General features: G+C 37.2%; 1 protein-coding gene across 2 annotated transcripts in view; it reads left to right on the top strand.

Annotated features, from left to right (window-relative positions):
* The window catches only part of FBXO9 (F-box protein 9), a 28,479-nt gene extending 8,482 nt beyond the window's left edge, over nt 1–19,997 (top strand). The window contains exons 5-14 of one of the 2 annotated variants that reach the window (XR_005010934.1): nt 7,095–7,194; nt 10,047–10,177; nt 11,117–11,231; nt 12,444–12,562; nt 12,802–12,892; nt 13,801–13,896; nt 14,034–14,127; nt 17,563–17,714; nt 18,412–18,506; nt 19,412–19,499. Coding sequence is in view for 1 of the 2 variants with exons in the window: in XM_036768875.1 (XP_036624770.1) it covers nt 7,095–7,194; nt 10,047–10,177; nt 11,117–11,231; nt 12,444–12,562; nt 12,802–12,892; nt 13,801–13,896; nt 14,034–14,127; nt 17,563–17,714; nt 19,412–19,520 (1,007 nt within the window). In the remaining variant the exon portion in view is untranslated. Of the gene's footprint in view, nt 1–7,094; nt 7,195–10,046; nt 10,178–11,116; nt 11,232–12,443; nt 12,563–12,801; nt 12,893–13,800; nt 13,897–14,033; nt 14,128–17,562; nt 17,715–18,411; nt 18,507–19,411 lie in introns of both variants that reach the window. The other variant, XM_036768875.1, reaches the window with a different exon arrangement.
* Nucleotides 19,998–23,688: the final 3,691 nt, after the last annotated feature.

The following is a 23,688-nucleotide window of genomic DNA, read 5'->3' as shown; positions in this document are numbered from 1 at the left end:
GCTGAGTTAAGGGATATGCTGATTTTAGCCTCTTCCTTTATATAATCCCAAATCCATTTCAGAATAATTGAACCAGTTTACAGCTTTAGCAACAGTGTGTTACTAGGCTGGTCTTTCCATACCTCTTCCAACATTGACTGTTCCTATCTTTTCCCGACTTTTCCAGTTTGCTAGTGAAGTAAAACCTCAGCGTCATTTTGACTTGTATTTCTCTGAGCGTTCGTGCTTTCTGAAGCACTCATTTATATCTATGTGGTTGTTAATCGTTTGCAGCTCTTTCAGAAGTAACTTTAGTTTGTATAGTTTGACTACTCTACTGAGAAATGGAAAATCCCAGTTTCTTAATGTGGCTTTTTAAAGCTACATTTATTTTAAATAGATTTTAAAACCAGAAAGAGAATATTGAAATTAGTAAGCTTCTTTGGGGCTGGAATGGTATATTTCTATAAGAGGTGGTATAGTGAAAAGAGTAGTAGAAAGTGTTTGTGTCTTGGCTCTCACACTTAGTAGATTTATGGGTTTTACAGTAGGAAAGAACCTTAGAGAACATCTAGCCCAGGGTTTCTTAACCATTTTTGTGTGTCATAGATCCATTGGAAGCAGTCTGGTAAAGTCTATGGATTCCTTTTCAGAATAATCTTTTTAAATACATAAAATAAAATTTCTAGGATTACAAAAGAATATAGTCATTAAAATACTAAGAAAACAAGTGCATGGACCCCAGGTTCAGAGATCGTGAGAGGTCACATGGCACAAGTATTAAGTAGGTGAGCTGGGATTTAAACTGAGACCCTTTAATTCCATATCTAGTGAGTGCTCTGTTTACAATATCCTAGTATCTTTTTATTTGTCTCTGACATTTAGTAGCTATGTGACCATGTCGAGTCCCTATCACCTCTCAGTTCCCTTATGTATATAAAATGAGAATGATAATGATGATGATGATAATTGCTACCACTTAACTCATAGATTGTGAGGAAAGTGTTTTGTAAAATATAAAACATCAGAAACTTTCATTGTCATCATTGCGTTCCTTCACACAGGCTTTTCACCATGGCTATAAGGTGTACCTCTCCTCCTCTCTGCTTCTCAGCATCCTTATTTTCCTTCAAGGATCACCTTCTCCCTTGCAAAGCCTTTTTAGTTTTAGCTTTGTATCTCCAGCACCTATGCCTTACACCTTCCTAATTGCTTCATAATAGGTGCTTCATAAATAGTTGTTGGATTTTAATATAACCCTCAATAATAGTGCAAGAGGCATCATGATATATGAGATAGGGATCTGGCTTCTAAGTCAAGAAGACCTTGGGGTTCAAATTTCATCTCCAGCATTTACAGGCCATGTGACCCTGTCAAGTCCTTTATCTTCTCAGGAACCCGTGTAGCTCTCTAAGACTGTAAGTTGCAGAAAAGATACCTATTTTACTTCAATAAAGGAGGTTCTGAACTGGGAGCTCATCACACTAATCATGGCCGATTTAATTTAGATCCTAAAACTAATTATTGGATAGTGTGGTGATGATATGCCATGGATGTACCTACCGGATGAGAAAAAGAACATTGACCTCAGTGCATGATAGTGATTCAATATGTACTCTATCATTTCTAAAAGATAGCAAATGCTTTTTGATTGACATAAACTGAAATTGTGACACACATCAAACCCAATGTTCATTTTCACAATAAAGTATTAAAAAATTCCTAAATAAAGGCTTTACAACATAACCACAGTTTCTAAGGAAGTAATACAGTTATTTAAGACCAAGAGCCATTCTCTAATGCTCAAATAAGTGGTGAAAAGATACAGTTTTCAAAAGAAGTGCAAACTATCAATGGCCATATAAGAGCTGTCTCTAAATCCCTCATAATAAGAGGGAAATTTTAAAAGCTCTGGGGTTTCACTCATATCTGTAGTATGGCAAAGTTTTTTTTTGTTTTTTTTTTAAAGCTCTGGGGTTTCACTCACATCTATAGTATGGCAAAGTTTTCTTTTTTTAAATTGGGAAAAAATCCCCCAAAACTAAGCAGTCAAAGTTAAGAGGGTCTGTGTAAAGACAGTAGTACGTTGTTGGTGGAAGTGTGAATTGGTTTGCCTGTTCTGGAAAACAAGTTGGAATTATGTGATAAATGTAACTAAATTGTACCTTTGAACTAGTGATCCCACTACTAGGCATTTACTCCTGGGAGGTCAGAGACAGAAAGAAAATTCCCATATTTACCAGAATACTCAAAGTCCTTTTTTGTTTTTACAACAGTCATTTCCCACCCTCCAAACAACCTTTTCATGTAGCAAAGAAAAAGTTTTAACAAACATTTTTTAAGGGCTTTGTGCCAGGTATTGTGCTAAGAGCTGAGGATATATTCCCTGCCCACCCCCCCCCCCCCAAAAAAAGCAAAATAGTCAAGGAGCTCACATTCTAGTGGGAGAGGTAACATGCAAACATTATATACCTACAAGATGAATACAGTACAAACAAGAGGTCAGAGCAAAGGCATCAGCAGTGGGATGACCAGGAAGGACCTCTTGGATAAGGTGGGATTTGAGCAGTCTAGAAGGAAGTCAGGAGAACCTAGAGACAAAGATGAGGACATAGCATTCCAGGCGTGGGGGTTCTGCCAGTGAAAAGACACAGAGTTAGGAGTGTTATGGGGGAGGAACAGCAAGAATGTCAGAGTTGCTAGATCTTAGAGTTTGTGGAGGGTTGTATAAGTGAAGAAGATGGGAAAGGTAGGAAGGGGTAAGGTTATGAAGAGATCTAAAAGCCAAATCTAGGTTTTTATACTTGATCCTGGAAGTACTAGGGAAGCCACTGGAGTTTCTGGAGGAAGTGGAAATGGAGTGAAATGGTCAGGTCTAAGTTTTAGGATGATGACTTGGATAGCTGAGAGGAGGGACTATAGTGTGGGGAAATTTGAGGCAGGAGGACCAACCAGGAGGCTCTTGCAGTAGACCAGGCATATGGTAAAGAGGGCTTGGCCCAGGGTGGTGGTTGTATGAGTGAAAAGGATACATAGGAGTGTACTGTGGCCATAGAAATAAAAGACTTGGCAACATATTGGATGTATGGGGTGTACAAGTGAGGAGTAGAAGATGACATCGAGGTCTATAGTAACCGCATCCGACAAAGGACAATGATCTGCCCTAATAGTTCCCCACCTCTCTGCCAGGAGGAGGGAAATATGTTTCAGAATCTGTTCTCCAGGACCATCATTTATTTTTCAGTTACTCAGAGTTCATCTTCCTTTTAGTGATCTTTTCATTTACACTGTTGTAATCATCATATATATTGTTCTTTTAGTTTTCATAGTTTATTTCATTCTGCATGGAGATTTTTTTCCATGTTTCTCTAAATTCCTCATATTCTTAATTTCTTATTGCCCAGTAATGTTTTGTTACATTTGTATGTCATAGTTTTTTCATCTGTTGCTCATTTGATGGATACCCATATTATTTCCAATTCTTTGCTGTCACTAAATGCTGATATGAATATTTTTGTATATATTGGACCTTTCTTTTTGTCTCTTACTTCCTTGAGGGGGAGTATTTGGGGCTCACTGAGTCAGAGGGGATGAATGGTTGGTTCATTTTTCATGCACAATTCAGAACTGATAATCCAGAAGCATTGATCCAATTCACAGTTCTACCAATAGTGGGTTAGTACACCACCCATCTTGATACATCACTGACTGTTCCCTTTTTTAATCATCTTTGTCAGTTTGCCGGCCATGAGGTGCAACCTGAGAGTTATTTTAATTTGTATTCCTCTCACTGCTAATAATCCTAGACTATGTTTTCATATGGCCATTCATGGTTTGCAGTTCTTAATTTGAAAACTAGTCCTACACTTTCAGAGAACTGGAAACAAAGCAGGCATGAGGCTGGTTATGGAATGACAGAACACACTAGTTTATAAATGTATTGGCATATGATTGGGCAGGAAGAATTTATGGAATTCAGAGAAATATGGAAAGATTTGCATGAATTAATGCAGAAAAATAAACAGAACCATAAAGAATAATATACAAAATGATTACAATAATTCAAATCAAAAGAACACTAAAAAGAAGCCAGATTCTGAGTAATTATAATGAATGATCTTGGACCTAGAGAAGAGACAACAAGGAATAGACCATAGTGTGGTAGATGGAGCACTGGATTTGAAGTTCATTAGACTTGGGTTTGAATCCTACCTTAGAACTTTGGTAGCTAATTGGTCCCTGGGTAGTTCATTTAACATGTGTGAGCCTCAGTTTCCTCAGCTATAAAATGATGGAGTTGGACTTGATGGCCTCTAAATTCTCTTCCAGTTCTAAATGTGTGATCCCTTAGTAGCTGTGTGACCCTAGGTAAGTGTCATTGTAACCTCTCTGAGTCTCGGTTTCCTAATCTATAAAATGAAGGGTTAGATTTGATGACCTCCAGGTCAGCCTGGAGCCAGGTCAACCCTAAATCCATGATTCTGTGATTTCCCTCCTTATGACAGAGAGGTGGGAGATTAAAGGGGCAGAATGTTACATTAATTGGTCGAATTGTTATTGTGTCAGTTGTGGAAGAAAATCAATACTCTGCATTTCATTTTTTAAAAATAAATTTTTATTGATATCACTTGGTTTTGTGCATCACCAGAATTTCTCCCACTGTTCCTTCTCTCCTTCCAACAGAACCATTCCATATTACAAATATTTAAAAAAAAAAGAGAAAAGAATCAGTAAAACTAATTCATACTTTAAAAGAGCCCCAAAATATATGCAGTATGCCATACCCCTGTACTTCTGCACCTCTGCAAAGGAGTAGCCTGGGGCCAGGGGTATTATGAGAATCAAGTGAAATAATAGGTGTTGAGCACTTTGCAGACCTTAAAGCTGTATCGATGCCAGTTATCAATGTTACTATTCTTGTTAACTTATTAATTATTAAGTCACCAGGCCTCCAGTCTGGAGATGACTTCATTCCTTGAGCATTCTGCTACGCTCCTACTGAGCTCAAGCAGTGTTTATAGAGCAATGCAGGGCCCCCACAGTTATCTTTTGTTGGATTGGTTTTTTTGGTTACAAAGGGGGGTTCAGTTGTAATATTGAACAAAATTAAATGTTGAACAATTTGAATGTTTAACAACCTGGCCGGGGGTAGGGTGGGATTTTATGTTCATACACTTTAAAATTTAATCTGTATCATTAACATTTTCTTAAGTCTAGACAATCAGCACAGTAAATCAAACCCTGATTTTTAGCATTGCTGATTCCTAAGGTACAAATGATCATACTGAAAATGTAACAAGGTTCCAGGACTCTGGCTGGTCAAGACTGTTTTCCCATATCTCTTCTTTGGAGCCATGCTTATGCTTTGTAATTTTGCAGCTGTACTCTGGCACCGTATCCTTTTTCTCTCCAACCCCTCAATTGATTTTCTTTTATTTAATAACCTTAGTTCTGAATTTTTATAGAGCAGCTGAGATCTTAGTATCATTAGCTTCCACGGTTATTTTTCGTCAAGTAGTTTTTCTTTGTTATAAAGGACAGTTTAATTCTAGGGGATGAGTTATATTCAGAAAGGACAATATAAAAACAAAAGAAATCAGTAAAATGTATCTTAAAGTTTGAAAGAAATCTTAAAAAGAAAAAAACGCAACCATAGCACTTTTGCAAATAGACTGTATAGTTGGATGAGTAGAGGAAAGATACACTGTTGCCAAGGATAGTTACAAAAATATGTATGTTGACAAGTGGGGTAGAGGATAGTTTCCTTAAACTCATCCCATACTGTTGCTTTTGAAAAGGTTTAGATGAGAGGAAGAGCATTCCAGGCATGGGGGACAGCCAGTGAAAATGCTTGGAGTCAGGAGATGGGGCGTCTTGTTTGAGGAACAAGCAGGCTAATGTCACTGGATTCCAAGAGTACATGGGAGGGTGTAAGGTGTAAGAGGACTGGAAAGGGGAAGGGGGAGTAGGTTATGAGAAACTCTGAAGGCTAAGGAGAGGATTTTCTGTTTCATCCTGGAGGTAAGAGGGAGCCAATGGAGTTTATTGAGTAGGGACGAGATGCTCAGACGTGCTTTAGGAAAATCACTTAGGCCTCTGAATAGAAGATGGATTGGAGAGAGAGACTAGAAGCAGACAGACCCACCAGCAGGCCATCTGAGTAGTGACGTATGAGGAGGACCTGACCCCAGTGGTGGCACATCCCAGAGGAGAAGGGGTCTTATGCAAGGGATGTAGCAGAGGTGAAATCAGCAAGCCATGGCAACAGATCTGATATGGGTACTGACACGGAAGAGTCCAGGGGTATAAATTTTTAAAATACACTGATTAATTAGGAATAGAAGAAAAGGCAATTTTTAAAAGCCTTTCAAGCTTCTACTACTCCTGGCATCAGTCAGTCAGTGGTTTCTTTAATTTAACTCCTTGTTGGTAAGAAAAAGTATATTCTCTTTAGCTGACAGTAGTGCTGTCCCTCTGTCGATTATTTCCTATTTATCCTCTATACAGCATGTTTGCATATCTGTTGTCTGCATCTGCTCCTCAGGACCAGGGACTGTCTTGTGTCTTTCTTTTTATTTCCAGGCTTAGCCCAGTGCCTAGCACAGAGTAGGCACTTATTTATTGTTCATTGACTGGCTGAGTAGAAGCAATTGCTGTTTCAAAGCTCCCCAAAAATGTGAAGTAGGGAAATAGATAGGGGAAGTTAGTCCAACTGATGCTTACTGGGCATCTTCTCTGCATATGTCCATTGTGTTAGATGTATATGGGGACTTGGGTATAAAATACTTTTGGTCCCTGCTCCCAAAGAATTGTAATCTAGTAAGGAGGAACAAAATATTGTAAGTTTTTTAATAAGTATTACTGTAAGTAAATAAGTTAAAAGTTCACATGATTTCCCTGCTTTAGTAAGAAGAAGACATGTATTTATTAACCAGTTAGGTTTATAGTAATCTTGATTACTGTGAACTGCCAGTAAAACAATAGTAAAGCATTCAGAATTACTACATTCAGAGAAAGGGATTTTTGGTATGTTAAAGAAAATCACCAAATTAAGTAACCATTAAGATGGAACCTATAACAAAATGTGTTTAATTTCATTTTATTTCTTTTTTTAGCCATCAAGTTTTATCGCAGGGCTATGCAGCTTGTACCTGATATAGAGTTCAAGATCACTTACACCCGGGCTCCAGATGGTGATGGTGTTGGAAATAGCTAGTGAGTATATGATTAGATCTACTCTGTGGCATAAAGATTTAAGCATTTTTGCCCAATTGACAGAATATGTAGTAACAGAATGGTGGTAATTATGTAGTTTCAACCAAATTATATTTAGATCAATGACATTTTAGAAATATTTAAAGAATGAAAACTTGGTAGTACAACATTGAAATAAAAATTCTAAACAGATCGTTTGACTTTGCCCAAAATTGGTGATTGAGAAATATTTTTTATTAAAAGCAAGTTATTAAAAAGGATTAAACTGAATAACTTTTAAACTCCTTTTATTTTAAATAGGACTTAATTTAACCAGGGAATTTATATTTTACAATATATATATTTATTTATATTTAATATATTTATTTGATATTTAATTTAATATATTTATTTATATTTAAAATATATACAATATGTATTTTATAATAATTTAATTTAACAATACCTTAACAATAATAAACTAACACCTCCAATTCACATTCTTCCTTCTACTTGGAATGCCCTTACTCTTGGCTCTACTTGTTCAATTCCTTTCATCCTTCCAAGACCCAGTTCTGGTACCATTCTTTCCCTACAGTGTTCTTTGATCCGTCCATCCAGAGTGAACTCCTCCTTTCAACTCCCATAGCATTTTGTGTGTTCACCCTCTATCTTGTATCATAGTTGTGTATGTCTTATCTTTCTTACTAGTTTTTAAGCTTCTAGAGGGCAGACACTATGTCTTATTCTTCTATCAGTTCCCCAATAACATTTGGCACAGTACCTTTCACACATAGTAGATACTCAATAATTGTTTTCATTCTTAATAAATAAGCATGTAAACAATTACTGCTGTAATCCCAAGTCTTAGATATAGGTTCTAAAGGGATTTGGTTCAAGTTTAATTGAAATAATCTTGCTTTAGGAGGTCATCAAATCTCAAAATGTCACTATGTTGATTATCTAGTGGACACCTAAGACTTAAAAAGTTTTTGAGCTATTTATAAGACTGAAATGGTGTGGGGAGTTTTTTGTAGTTGAAACTTAAATTTCAAAAGGCCTCTTTCACTGTTACTAGAATGAGGTCAAAGAACCCCAAATGGGCGGAAAAACATTAAACAAGAATATTAAATTGCCAAGTTTAAAATGAGAAATGAATATCAAACTCTAGATTTTAATTAGTGGTATATTTTTCTATTTGGGCAGTAGATTACTACTACTGAGTGAACAGTGGAACTGAGTGGAACAGTGAATTTAATTAAAAGGTACCTTCATTTGGCATCTTGATAAATCTGTAAAGCAAACCTGTAAATGAAGGGATCAAACTAGATGTATTTTGAGGTACCTTTTAGCTTTAGAGCTAGGAGCCTATGATCTGCCCCCTCTACCCCACCCCACTCCCACTTCAGTTTGTAGCTGCAGAGAAGAAAAGACATTACAACTATAGTCTTTATTTTTTGAGTTGCCATAAGCTCTTTATACTCTTAGAAACATTTTCCAATATAAATACTAAGTTTCCAGAGCCCATCTTAAATACAAAATTTTAGAAAAACTGTATTAAAAGGAATTCACATCATTTGGTGTTTTTAATTTTGCTTAGATTGCTTTATAGCAAATCAAACTATTCACCAACTTGTGCTTTTAACAGTATAGTGTACAACAGTGGTGTCAAACTCAAATAGAAACCCTGGGGGCCACACATTGACTTAGAAAACCACAAATTATCATTATTCATTTGTATTTTTGTTTATTTTATTAAATGTTTTCCAGTTATGTTTTAATCTGGTTCCCAATGAGTTTGACACGTCTGGTGTCAAATACAACCTCTCTCAGATGTGAGTGGGGTCAACTCTCCAACAGTAACTTTTAGCAGCATTTTAAAAATCTCATATAGGGATATCTGCATCACATTACTTGTTGAAGAGAGTTATGTTGAATATAATATAGAAATACTCTTCCTTCATCTTCCTTTTAAGATAAACTTAATGGCTATGAAAAGTATTTAAGAATTGATCTCTTTTCTTAAAGAGTTGATAAGTGCTTTTTCTTATAAATTTTTTTTCAGAAAGTAGTACTTAAGTTTGCATATCAATATTTCATATTTATGTAGCACTTAAAAAGTTTGTAAAATGCTTTCCTTACAACAATCCTTTAAGGTTGGTAGTATGATTGTTATTATCTTTATTTTGTAGTTAAGGAAACTGGTTCCTAAATTTGCCCTTCTTAGGCAAAAAGCCCTTCTTGGCTTTCTAATTCTTAACTTCTTCTGAACCTTTCATTAAGTCTTTTTATCTTCATAACTAACTACATTAGGGAAAGAAGGACAGAATGTTGAAAATTAATCTGTTTTCCAAAGTTCTGAACTGCAAGCTTGTTTGCACTGGTAGATGACTTAAAAGCCCTGCTTAAATTTTCCAGTTGACTCTCTTCCTTTACTGAAGGTGGATGAAATTAGGACACATCTGTTAGGAAACTCTTAGAAAGTGAACTGCCACCTGTGTATTACATCTGCTTTGCTAGATTTCATATTTTCTTTCAAGGAGAACTTGATACATAAACCACTCCAACCACATGATTTTAAAACTTTTGGTCTTTGAAGTTATCTTTTGTACTTAGCTCATGAAGCTTTATATTCTGCTTAAAAATAAAACTAAACTCTTCATTAAATCCTGAACATGCTTACAAAACACTCCCAAACCTTTTTTCTAAAAGCCAAGTTTGAAATTGCAAAGTTATTTCTCTGCAAATCAGGAGAAACCCATCACACCATTGCCTTTCTTATATTGGGAGAGCTCAGAAAAAGGCAACTTTCAATATATAGGTATATAGATTGAAGTATTTACTTCATTTTTTTCTCCCCTTTCCCCCCCCAGCATGGAGGATACGGATGATGATAGCAAAATGGCTGATTTATTGTCCTACTTCCAGCAGCAACTCACTTTTCAGGAATCCATGCTCAAACTTTGTCAGCCTGAGGTTGACACCAGTCAGACTCACATTTCAGGTATGAAATCTTGGATGCTATAACTTGACAAGAAATACTTTTACTTAAGATGCATTGTAAGTGTAGTAAGCTTATCAAGTCTTCAAATACCTTTACCAGCTATATAGCAGTTGTTCTGGCCTACAGTGTAGAAGAAATCTAATTCCTTAATATGTTTTTTGGCAGTTAATATTTAAAAAATTTGATACAGCGCTTGTATTGGAGATATTTCTGGTTTTGGAGGGGAGAATATTGAAGTTGATAAGTTAGGTGTTTGAGTCAGGATTGTATATTGTAATGGAGCTAGGAGACTTTGAATAGATTCAAAGGCCTTATATACCAGCAAATATGTACAGTAATTTGGGGATAGTGTGAATGATTAAAAATGATTATACTTAATTATTTGCTTGAAGCAAACGTGTTAAATTTGCCTTGGGAGTTTACAGACCCAGAAGACAATTGGAAATTTCAAACAAGTGCAAAAGATTTAATAGGATAATGTTTTGTTGCTATCAAAAGCAATATAGATTAGACATGGAGACAGGTCTGTAATACTTATTCTTGTGTCTAGACAATTCCCTGTATTTACTGTGCTATCAGGCATTATAAGATATTTAGGAGGCATGGGGGCAGGGCAAGTGCTTTGGGTAGTATGTGAAGATACCTGCTTGCTTTAGTGGAGTCTTATTTTACTTCCAAACTTTAAACAAAAAGTTGTTTCCTCCTTGAAGTCGATTGGAATAATGAAGCATCTTGCTCAGAAATGTGAATTAGGTGAAGTCAAATATAACCAATTTGCTATACATAGAGAGTATAGTTAATCTATTTTTGGTTATTTAAATAGAAACCACTGATTCATTGGTTTTATATAAAAACGGGCATAAGATAGTCATGGTATATAGGAAAAACTTTTTTTTTTTTAACATGATGGTCTTTCTAATGATTATATTTTGTTTTCAGTTTTGCCAATGGAAGTCCTAATGTATATTTTCCGATGGGTGGTTTCTAGTGATTTGGATCTTCGGTCATTAGAACAGTTGTCTCTGGTGTGCAGAGGATTCTATATTTGTGCCAGGTATTAACTTTTTGAAACATTTAACTCAGTAGCCAAATGACACAATTGAGGGAAGACTACATCCGTTATGTGATAAAGTGATATACTCAAAATCCTCAGTGTGGTATAGTTGAGAGAGTACTGGATTTGGCATTGGAAAACTTGGATTTGGATACTAAATCTACGTAAGTCTGTATGACTTTGAGCAAGTCTAGGCCTTAGTTTCATCATCTATAAAATGAGATTGGATTGTATAATGTCAAAGACCTCTCCCAGTTCTAAATCTTATGAACTCCATGTTAACAGAGTTCTGAAGAAAGCTATAGAACAGTTTTCCGATGAGATTTGTGTAACCTATTTGTTCAGTAAGATAAATGTAATTTTATCTGTTTTCATGTAGAACAGTGTGCTACTTTCAGTGGGTAGTTTGCATGCCAACCAAACTAATTTAGGAAAGAAATGTTTTTGAGAAATCTTACTTTGACCATTACTTTTTATCACTTGGTATACTTCTTTGTCTCAGATGATACGTATCAATTAATTTAGTAACTCTTTGATCAAGTGTGGTTTACATTTAGATCAGAGCAAACTGCTAACTGTGTGCGGGGGAGGGATGGTGGGGAATGGGGCTTTTTAAACTTTTAATGGTTTTAATATTTTGCTGCCTGCTTGTGTCAAGCAAATGGATGTTTTGACACCTGAAATTGGAAGAAATTCTCAGGGGTAAATTTTGAGTTTTTTTAGAATCTTAAATTTTTAATCTATTTTAAAATTTTTATCAGTTTCTTCATTTTACTATTGAATCTGAAATAACTGTTTGATTGGATTTCTATGACATAATTTAACCAGCATTAAACACTTGCTGTGTTGCCACTTAATTTTTGAAGAACTTAGCACTCTTGTATTCCTTTATTTTTTTTCTTATAGTTAGAGAACAATATTGTAGGGGCGTAATTAGAAAGGAGAAATTTTCATTACAACAGTTTTTTATGTATTATCTCATCGTGTAAAAGCAGTTAAAGCATAGTCCTTAGACAAATATAATGGCTAAATAAAACCATAAAAGGTAGCTGCACGCTGTCATTTCAGTCAAAAAGCAGTAAATTTAAAGTTAGGTAAAGACTTATTTAATCCCTTTGCACTACCATAACTGATGTATTTCTCTATGTCTCCAAGTAGTGGGACTTACTCCATTCAGTATAATGAAGTTGGACATGTGCTCTAATTACCTAGGGACCCTGAAATCTGGCGTTTAGCCTGCTTGAAAGTTTGGGGCAGAAGTTGTATTAAACTTGTTCCTTACACCTCCTGGAGAGAGATGTTTTTAGAACGGCCCCGGGTTCGGTTTGATGGTAAGTTAAGCTTATAGAAGTCAGGAAGTATGGAAAAGTAGCATGAACCTTTATTAAATACATATTTTTATTTGCTGAAATGGAATTGTAACAATCAGCATATTTAGTAGAAAATGTTTAGAGGACAAAAGTGGGGCTAGAGGGACACATAGATTTCTCATCTTACACACAATTGTGGTTTTTAAAGTATTTTTTTCTTTTTATAATCTTGCTTTTAAGAATCTGTTCTTTTTCCATAGGAGTTTATATCAGCAAAACAACATATATACGTCAAGGTGAACAATCACTTGATGGTTTCTATCGGGCCTGGCACCAAGTGGAATATTACAGGTACAACTGTAGTAAACTGAGTGAGTGAAAAATTATATCTATCCCAGTATGATTCAGATAGGAAAATTGTACTTGTTCAATGCAAATTGGTTTAGATTTTTTTTCTCCTTAGTTACTTGCTCAGGCGCCATGTGGCATTCCTACACAAAATGTCCCTGCTGCCTTTATTATTGTTATTCACAGGAGCTATACACCTTTAATTAGAAGTAATATTTCAGTTTTTCTAGTTACACCAAAAAGTGACATTTTGAACATTCCTCCTTGTTTGCCTATTCAGTACGTGGATATAAACTTGCCAGAGTCTCTTTTACCTTTATTGTACTTGTTTACTACCACCACCACCCCTTGTTCACCTGTCCACAGGCCTTGCAATTCCTCTTCAATGTCCTGTTCTTGAAGTGTGGCTTTTTCAATGGGGTCAGCAGTAAAACTTTCTTAGTGTGGAAATATCTATTCTTAAGTTGACTGGAAGGGCTGCTTGACATGGATCAACAGTCTGCCTGTCAAAAATAATACGACAACTTTTTCATGATTGATATTCTTTCAGGGAGTGAAGCTCAAAATTTAAGTTTCTTCTAAAAAAAGATAAAAAGAACTTCAATTTTTTATCGTCAACTGCTGGAGCTATCAGTCATCGTTATTTTATGCTCTTCAGTCAGTTGTATTTAGGCTGTGAGATACAAGCTTTATAGAAACAGAATGAGCCTAGGTGTCCTACGGATTAGTATGTTTTATTCAGATAGAATAATGCATCTTATTATGAAAGACATTATTCCTTACCACCCACCTTAGTCCCTGAAATTCGTAACATAGAAGACATAATTTGTTCAGCTTTTCCAGGTTTTATGTACTGTACACCTGTGTCAGTAGTGTTTTGAGGTTCTCTTTTCTCTTTTTTTCAAACACAGATATATGAGATTCTTTCCCGATGGCCAAGTCATGGTGCTGACGACCCCTGAGGAGCCACAGTCCATCGTTCCTCGTTTACGAACTAAGAATAGCAGGTTTTTATTTGTTGAGTCCTTTCATCCAATCTCCATGTTAGAGTAACTTGTTACAGAGTCCGTCACTCATTGGTCTCCTTTCTCTTAGGGCTTACGTACATCTAAAAGCTAACTAATGGGCTTTTCTCTTATTTTAGAACTGATGCAATCCTCCTTGGTCATTATCGCTTGTCCCAGGACACAGACAATCAAACCAAAGTATTTGCTGTGATAACTAAGAAAAAAGAAGAAGTAAGTGTGAGCCTTGTCCTTTCCCAGTTTGTTTTGCATTCAAAGCCACCAGTGACTTCTCGAGCTCCCTGAAGAGCCCCCCCTCTAGTATGGCCTTGGACCTGAGACCTCCTTTCACACCACTTCCCCTTCCCCCACCCAAAAAAACTTTGCATTTACTTGTGTGTTAAATGTATAGCATGCATTCCCTGTTGGAGCGGCTTCTTGAGGACAGGGACTATTTCACTTTTTTCTTTCCATCATCAGGGTCTAGTCCAGTACCTGGCTGAGTCAGTGCATAACAAATACTTGCTAATTGATCAGTCACACAAGGAAGAAAGAGTCATTTATTTTCTTTCTTCAATTCAGTATTCATTAGTGTTGTTCCTTAAAAGACACAAGAAATGACTGCTTCACTAGTGACAAGAACCATACTATTTAAAAAAATAAGAAAACCTCATAATTTTATATCTGAAGAGAACTGGAATGTTTTCTAAACTCTAGTCATTTTTAGGGTTTACTGTGAGTTTGATAATTTTAGGGCTAAAGCCAATTGAGTGTCTGCACTTTGTCCAGTGCTAATGTGATAGGCCCTTGGGAAGAGAGGGCTTGCAGGCTGCCTAACAAGGGACAAGCTGTCCCTCATCAGAAAAACAATAGGTTAAAAATTCTCTGTCTTTCCACACTGGAACTGTGTCTATGAGTGCTCAGCACCCTTCCAGCCTAGGGAAGAGAAGAAGAGCCAATCTCAAAAAAGAAAATTTGACCTTATCATCCTCTCTAAACTACTACCACCCTGTATCTCTCCTCCCTTGCATAGTCAGATTCCTAGGAAAAAACTGTCTATAAATGTTACCTCACTTCCTTTTCTCTCACTCAGTTCTCAACCCCTTTGTTCCTACCTTCATCTTTCATTTGAAACTTTCTGAAGTTATCAAAAATTTCTTAATTGATAAATCTGATAAAACCTTTTCATAAGCTTCAACTTTCTTGACCTCCCTTTAGCATTTGACACTGTTGATCCCCCTCTCCTCTTAGATAGTCTGCTCTGCTTTCATGAAACTGCTCTCTTGGTCTCCTACCTGTCTGACCATTCCTCAGTCCTCTTTGTTGATCACTTTTTCACATTGTGCCCCCTAAATTATGGGTATGTCACAAAACTCTGTGATGTGTCATTTTCTCTTCTTTTTCAGCTCCCATGGGCTCAGTTATCCCCATGCAGATGACTTTTAGGTATATACATCCAGCCCTAGTCTCCTGAGCTCCATTTCTGAATCACTAGTTGCTTATTGGACATTTCAAACAGGATGTCCAGAAGGCATCTCAAACCCAACATGTCCAAAACATAACTCATAATTTTTACTCCCAGCTCACTCCTTTTTCTTACTTCTCTTTTTTATTGAGGGCAACACCATCCTTCCAGTTACACAGTTCTATAACCTGAGGTATCCTTGATCTCTCACTATTGCTTATCCCATATGTGCAATCAGTTGCCAAATCCTGTTGATTCAAGCTCCACAACATCACTTGCATCGTTCTTTTCTTTCCTCTCACATAGTTGTCAACCTTATGATGGGACCTCCTCACTGGATTATTGCAATGTACACAATTGGTCTTCCCACCTTCCAGTCCTCCACACATTTGTCAAAGTGATGGTTCTAAAATACAGGTGTAACCATTTCACTCCCTTTCTCAATAAACTGCTGTGGCCTCCCTAAAGCCTCTAGGCTCAGTTACAAATTCTGTCATTTGAAGTCTTTCCCAACCTGGCTCCAGTCTTACCTTTCCAACCTTACGATGCATTCATTACTCCCCTCCACTGATGATGCTTCAGTACAAATTGACCCTTGCTGTTCCTCATACCCCAAATTCCCTATTTTGTCTCTGTACCTTATACAAGCTATTCCTATGTACTCCTTCCTCATCTCTGTCTCTTAATCTCAGATAGCCTTCAAAGCTCATCTCACATGTCATCTTTGTGAGGACTTTCCTAATGCTTCTCTACCTACTTGTATTTCCTCTGCTAATTACTGTGTGTGTGTGTGTGTGTGTGTGTGTGACTGTCAGTGTCATTTTCCCTTCTGAACTTTGTGTACTTTCTGGGCAGGAACTTGGATTTTTTTTGCTTTATATTCCCAGCACTTAAAATGCCAAACACATACTAGTTACTTAATAAGTGCTCTTTTGACTGATTGTTTGGTTGATTTCTCAGGGATGCTGCTAGAAAATCATTTCTATTCCCATTGAAAATGAGCTTGAAAAAGTCTTTTTTTCACTCTTGGAAAAAAAGAAGTAAACAGTTCAAACAGGTGTTTCTGGCATCATGACATTCTTGGGTTTTTATCATCTTCACACTAACTCTATGAGTGTTCACTTCTTGTACGCTTCCGCCCCTGCCCTCTTCTCTATTCCAGGTAGTTATTTGTGAGCTGATAGAAATTATTAGCTGCTTATTGTCTTTAAGGGATTAAGAGGTGCCTAAATACAATTGAGTGTGTGTGACTGTAGACCTATAGCTCTGTAGCCCTTTGTATCATGCAGTGAAATACATAGGGCAGGATTTGGTCTGTGGAAAGTTCTGATTTTGTGACCATCTGCTGCTGCCCTTCCTGCCCCATCTCCAGGTGGCAGCTGGTGCTTGGGAAGATGGCCACAAAGGTAGCAGAGATCATGGCTGACTGTGGTTTTGACAGTATTACTCCTAGGGTAATGTCAGAGGAGAGGTCTGGGCATGCACTAAACCTTCTCTAATCGACAGTTTGAGTCCTCATTTCAGAGGAACTAAAACCACCTGGTTTTGTGTCTAAAAAGTAATAAAAATTTATTAGTTCTCACATGTTAATGTGTTTTTTTAACCCATTTGATGCAGTATGATTTTTTTAGGGGGTCCTAGCATGAAAATACACACACACACACACACACACACACACACACACACACACACACACGCACATTCACTCACACCTTATTACTGCAAACAATAAACTGTTCTTATTTTTCTTTACAAATTCTTATGTTGAAGGGAGATCCAAGTGTGTCTAAGTCCAGCAATGGACTGAGAGTCAGAATATCTGGATGTTGGAAGCTTTGGGGTATAGCAGAGGAAGGCTGCTTTATATCGGGGGCCTGGGGCCCAAGTTTTTGTCATGGTCCTTCCACCAACTGGCTCAATAAATGTCTTTTGATTCCCTGAGCCTCAGTTTTTTCAGCTGAAGAAAAGCACACTGGGTAGTTCTATCCAACCTGTGTATTCACAGAACTTTCGTGGTGAACTAAATGAGATGTCAATTAATAAAGTGCTTTGAAAAGGCACAAACTATAGGATTATTAATAATGTTAATAATTAAGTATAGGATTATTAATAATGTTATCTTGGTCACTTTCACTTAAACATGTACAGAAATAATCGTTGGAGTAGAAAAGGTTCTTAGGTCTCATTTACCTTTTCTTTTATAGAAACCAATTGACTATAAATATAGGTATTTTCGTCGAGTCCCTGTGCAAGAAACAGATCAAAGTTTTCATGTTGGTCTCCAGCTTTGTTCCAGTGGCCATCAGAGATTCAACAAGCTTGTTTGGATACATCATTCCTGCCACATTACTTACAAGTAAGCAAATGTCTTGAGTGTAATAAGAAAAAATATACATAAAAAGGGTTTTGTTTCTTCCCCAGGCCATCAGGTTTGGGATTCTTCAGGGTAGATGAGGTTTCTTGCAGGGTAGGATGATGACACTGATTTACTGTAGATTGATTATTTAAATTATACGGGAAAAATTTTTAATGCTCTGCTATTTCCTCCTTTCCTCCTTTGCACCTTTTAAACTTTGGTATCTTTCCTCCCACTGCCATTTAGTTTGTGGTTGGGGAATGGAAACTAGTTTTATTGTTATATTAAGCAGAACCTAGTTAGGAGCATTGCTCTTCTCAGAACATCAAGTAGTGCATTGTTGGACCAGATATAGGTGATTCTTGGGTTATCCACTCTTCTGAACTATGCATGCCCCAATTCCCTTTCATTAGTAGTCACCTGGAAAATATTTATTAAGCACCTACCTTGTCATCATTCCTCCTCCCAAACTCTACTTCATTGTGTCCTCATAGTCTGGAAGTGATTCTGGGTTCTCACATGTTATGCTAATAAAGCACAAACTCTGTTACCTCCTCCTAAGCTGGAAGGGCTTTGAGTACCAGACCATTGACAGACCATGTCTGTCGTCTGAGAATCAGCTAAGTTTAAGTTCAGAGAAACTCATCACCAGAAGGTTGGCCACCAGGTGATAATTTATTATTTTTTTTGGCCACAGCATTTCATGAAGACATCTACTAAGGCATGCGAGGGGTGGTGATCTTCAACCAGGGAAGGAGTACCCCACACCAGTGAAACTACGGATCTTTTGAAGTATGTACCCATTACTGTGCTACATACTAGCTAGCAAGAGATATGAGAGAAATATGAGACATGAGATAGTCTCTACCCTTCAAGAGGCTCACTTGGGGATACAAGAAACTTTTAGTGAAAAAATAATCTTAACATGTTTATTGTGTGGCATAAAAGCCAGTTTTTCTTTTGAAGTTAGGTAAAGACGTTAGTTTGCAAAGATAATCAGCTTCTTTTATTTAGATTTGAGAGAACACAGACATTTGACTTCTAATAAGATAACCTTTTCTTCTTAAGTTCTGCATTTTGAGAAGTAGAAGGTCTGGGTACTATTTATTAGCAGTTCTACCAGCATGGTTTGGGGACTTAAAAAGATTGTTTAAAAATTGTATCACTTTCAGATATATAAATAACGCATTTTCCCCACCTTGGGAAGTTCCTACAGACATGAGAGACTATTTTTATTTCTCTCCAATCCTGGCCTTCAGTGGGGGCACACATAGTTCAAAGCAGTAGATAATCCCAAAGGCAGTTCTCCTACTGCTGTAGTCTGCTAGAGGGTCTCAAGCAGTAAAGAAGAACCAAGCTCAGACATTGTATAAAAGAGGTGGCAAGCAGCTCTAATTGGTTTTAACTAATATAAAAGGCAATTGGTCCCAGAAATAAGACATATGTAGTCTTGGCTCCTTCCTTTTTGGTGCTGGTCAGTTACTTAACTTTTGTTCTTTAGTTTCCTTATCTATTTTTTCCCCTTAACTATTTTTAAAAGAGCTTAGATGTCACTTTCCTCCCTCTCCTCCCTCTTACCGTGATAATCCTGTTGATTGTACAAATTCTGAATGATTATATCCTATGTGCCCTAAGAAATATAAAAGGATTTCAAGAGAAATTAGTTAGAAATTAATATTTTGATCTTCTCTTTCTAGATCAACTGGTGAGACTGCAGTCACAGCTTTTGAAATTGACAAGATGTATACCCCCTTATTTTTTGCCAGAGTGAAGAGTTTTACTGCATTCTCAGAAAAACCTCTCTAAGAATTTTACATCTTTCCTCTTGTAACTCTTGCATGGGTCTAAAGTGTAGAGCAAAAGAGCACTTAAGTTATGAATATGTATATATTTGGAACTTATTTTAAATTGTTGGGGTTCTTTTGAGAAAAGTATAAACTGATATTTTTATTTTGGGGTAGTTGATTTGGGAAAGTGTTTTCTTTTAGAGTTAAGATTATGAGTTGTCTTTAGCATTTATGTTGTCAGAAACAATATGAGCTGTTTTAATCATGTCATTTTTCAAGCAGGTCTGTAAGCAGTTATCTTTAAAGCAAATCTTCATCTGCCTGATGATTATAATATTTACATGAGTCAGGGATGGACTCAACTGAAAAAGAATTTTGCTGTACATGCGACATATAGTATATGTTCTCTGAAGGCTTAAAATGCAAAAAAACAAAACATTGTTCTACATTTCTTTGAAACTGAAGAGACTCTAAATAAATGTTTCTTTCAAGAAAATGTACCTGGTTTGCCTTTAAAAAAAAGTCATTCTCTTTACTCCAAAGCACAGAACATTAAGTGAACCAAAGGAGACTTGGAGCCATTTCTTCCATAGGTTAGTATAAATAGCTACACACTTACACCCTGACCTTGGCTCACTGTCTCCTGCAAGCATGATAATTCCAAGGACCTGGCGAAAGGGTGGTTGGCTCAGTGCAGTCCCATTACTTCTCCTGGAAAAGTAACTCAAAGGGTAAAACCTCCTGGCTGAGTCAGGACCCTCATCCTTGCTATGAATGGACCTGTGAGCCTAGAGAGTTTGGACTCCAGAAGACAAAGCCCAGAGGAGCCTAGAACTAGAGTCATAGAATGGAGATCATGCCATCCCAACCCCTTTATCTTTACACATGAGGATCTGGAGCCAGAGAGGTAAAGTAATGTGTTGCCAGTAAACGACCAAATTAAAACCGGACTAAGACTCCCTGGGGGTAGGGGTGAGGCAGAGATGAGGTAGAGAAGGGAACGAACTTTGTGTCAGGTACTATGTGTGCTAACCACTTGGCAGATGCTCATTTTCATAGTAAGCCATTCCAGAGCTCATCTCCTTTCTATTATATCACGTTGCCATACATTTACATTAGCGCTTCTTTGTGATCCGGAGGTTTGGGGGGCTTTCCTGTTCCCAGAATTTGATTCCAGTGTTAGAATGGTGTGACGGAAAGAGCACTGGATTGGGAGTCAGAAGAGCCAAGTACCATTCACAGCTCTGCTACCTAAGGGGGCCTAGAGCTAGGCGCTTGACCTCTGTTGTGGTTTCCTTATCTGTGAAAAGGATATTGAGCTAAGTGACCGTGAAGGTCCCTTGCAGCTCTGAATCTGTGATTGTATTTGGGTTGCTCAAGTCTATTTTTGGAGGAAACCAGTAAAGCCAGTGTACTCATCTCTTAAAAAGAAAAATATTAACAATGGAATTATCCCATTTGCAGTCCTTCCTACCAACATAAACATGACATAAAGCCTCCTTGTAATTATAAACCGTTTAGAGCTGGCAAGAGAATTCTTATGAGATGTATGAAAACCTTTTTTTTGTCTGTGTGTAAGACGAATATATTCATAGGCCCACGTATGAGAAACTTTTTAAATGAAGTCCATCTCATTGTCTTGGGACTATAGGGATGGGACCTGGACCTGTGTTTTCATTCGTACAGAGAACTCCCTCCACCAGTGAAGGTCAGCGCCTTCTCTAAAATATAGTCTTAACCTAGAGTACTGAGTGATTAAACTACTTGTTTAACCAATATGTGTCAGAGAGAGGACTTGAACCCAGGCCTTTGAGACTTTGGGTCCAGCTCTATGTTCTGTGCCATGCTGCCTCTCATAGGAGCAAAGGAACCTCAAATATTGCAGGGTTGGAGAGAGAATGCAACTTAGCTTTGGTTGGGTGCTCTGTATCAGACTTAAGTGATGCTGTCAGGATCCAAAGAGGAGTGAGTAGCCAGGAAGAATTCTGAAGAAAATGGCAGTGTGGATTAAATGAGCCAGATATTTACAATATGGCTTTATTAGTTTTATCTGAAAGGTCAGTTACCCACGCATCTGTTATACTCCTATAAACCCACAGATAGAAAGTCAAATATATTATCTATCCTGCCATCCTTCCCTCCATCAGCATGGATAATTGAGAGCTGACAATAAGTAAACTCTTGACAACTAAGCAAATTTATTTTTTGCTCATTTTCAGTTGACTTGAGGTTAAAAACAATAGTTTCTTCCTTTTTTTTTTCCTAAACTCAATTTTGTTTTCCCCACATCCATCATTGAAACAAGAAAAACGAAACTCATTCATTACAAATATGTATAGGCAAGCAAAACAGATTTCTACATTAGCCATGTCAAAAGAAATGCCTCAATCTGCCAAGTCAATCACTTCTTTCTCTGAAGTGCATAATGTGTTTTATTATGAATGCTCTGGAATTGTCCGTGGTTGGTCATCGGATTAATCAAAGTTCCTACGTCTTTCAAGTTCTTTGTATAACTTTGTTACTGTATAAATCGTTCTCCTGGTTCTGATTACTTCACTTTACGTTAGTTCATGCAAATCTTCCCAAGGTTTCTCTAAAACATTCCCCTCATTATTTCTTAAAAACAGTAAAGCTAGCTTTGACATTTTTATAATCTGTCTTACAGAAATTTTATGTTATTTGAAGTTCACTTCCAAATGGTACTGAGAAATCAGGAAAGCTATCCCTGAAGTCAATCCCTCTTTTCCCCTCGATCTCTTCCTCTTTACATCCTACCATTCTTTCAAGGTAAAGTGAAGCTGAAAATCCCACCTTTACCAATAAGGCCTTTCCTGATCACCACTCCTCCCACCAAAAGTGGTCTCTCATCATCTGCTCTCATTTCAGTCATTCTAATTCATATTTTAATTGTCTACGTAGTGTCTCCATTACTAGATAGTATTTTACTTAAATTTTTTCTCAATTAATAAGCCTTTATTTTTTCCCCCTTCCACTTCCCTTTCCCACAGTGGAAAAAATAAAATTCTTGCAAATATTCATGATAAAACAAATACCCACACAGTGTCTAAACCATGTATATCTCATTCTGCATCTTGAGTCCAATGTGTCTCTTGACAGGAGATGGGTAGCATGTTTCATCATTGGTCCTATGGAATTGTGGCTGCTTGTTGCATTGGTTGGAATTAAGTTTTTCAAAGTTGATTGTCTTTACAATGTCACATACGTTATTTTCCTGGCTTTATTCACTTTATTCTGCATCAGTTCATACAAGTCTTTCCAGTTTTTTGGTTTTTTTTTTTGTGAGGCTGGATCTCATATTTCATCAAGGCTGGAAATGTATCAATCACTCATGAACCCAGTCCTAATACTGTTTGGCTTGGGAGCTTCAACCTGCTCTACTTTTTCAGACCTGAACTAGTTCATGTGTCATTAGGCCTCCTGCTGCCAGGGGCTCCTTGTATTGGTGCCAGACTTAGTACAGATACCCATTCAGCATTAGCCCTGTTGGTCCTCCAAACTCTCAAACTTAAACTCTGCAGATCCACCAGCCTCAGCTTCCCCAACAGCAAGGACAACAGTCCTGTGCCACTACACTCAGCTCTTCCATAATTTCTTACAGCGCAAGAGTGTTCCATTACATTCATATACCATAATTTGTTCAGCCACTCACCAGTTGATGGGCTCCCCTTTAGTTTGCAGTTTTTTGCCACTACAAAAAGATGTGCTATGAATAGTTTTGTATACAAAGCCCAAAGCTTCTGCCTGCCAGGCAGCAGAGCTAAGTATTTGGAGCATAGCAAAAAGCCCTAGAAGCTGATAGACCTTGAACATGTGGTGGCAAGGACACGGAATGGAGACTAGGTTGCCCAAGTGGAGGATTATCTAGTGCATATAAACCAACACCCTACCTATATCTGAATGGATTTGAAGTACAAAGTGTCCTGAAAGTCTTAATGAACTCAAGTTTCAATAGCTTAAATTATAATGTAAGAGAAGACACCAAGGATAAAACCAGATAGTCCATTTGAAGGAAGCAGGAAGAGCAGGTGCATTCAGATACTAGAGAAGGTGACAAGAACAATGTTTGGCCAGATAAATTGAAATATAAGTTCTTTGCTTGATGGCTTCTATTTCCATGCTTTGGATTTTAAAGACCCTTGCTAGGAATTTTCCTATTAAGCAACAAT

Source organism: Trichosurus vulpecula, chromosome 7, assembly GCF_011100635.1.
Source record: "Trichosurus vulpecula isolate mTriVul1 chromosome 7, mTriVul1.pri, whole genome shotgun sequence".
Lineage (NCBI taxonomy): Eukaryota > Metazoa > Chordata > Mammalia > Diprotodontia > Phalangeridae > Trichosurus > Trichosurus vulpecula.
The sequence above is the reverse complement of the archived record's forward strand: the minus strand, read 5'-3'. Positions and strand labels throughout refer to the sequence as shown.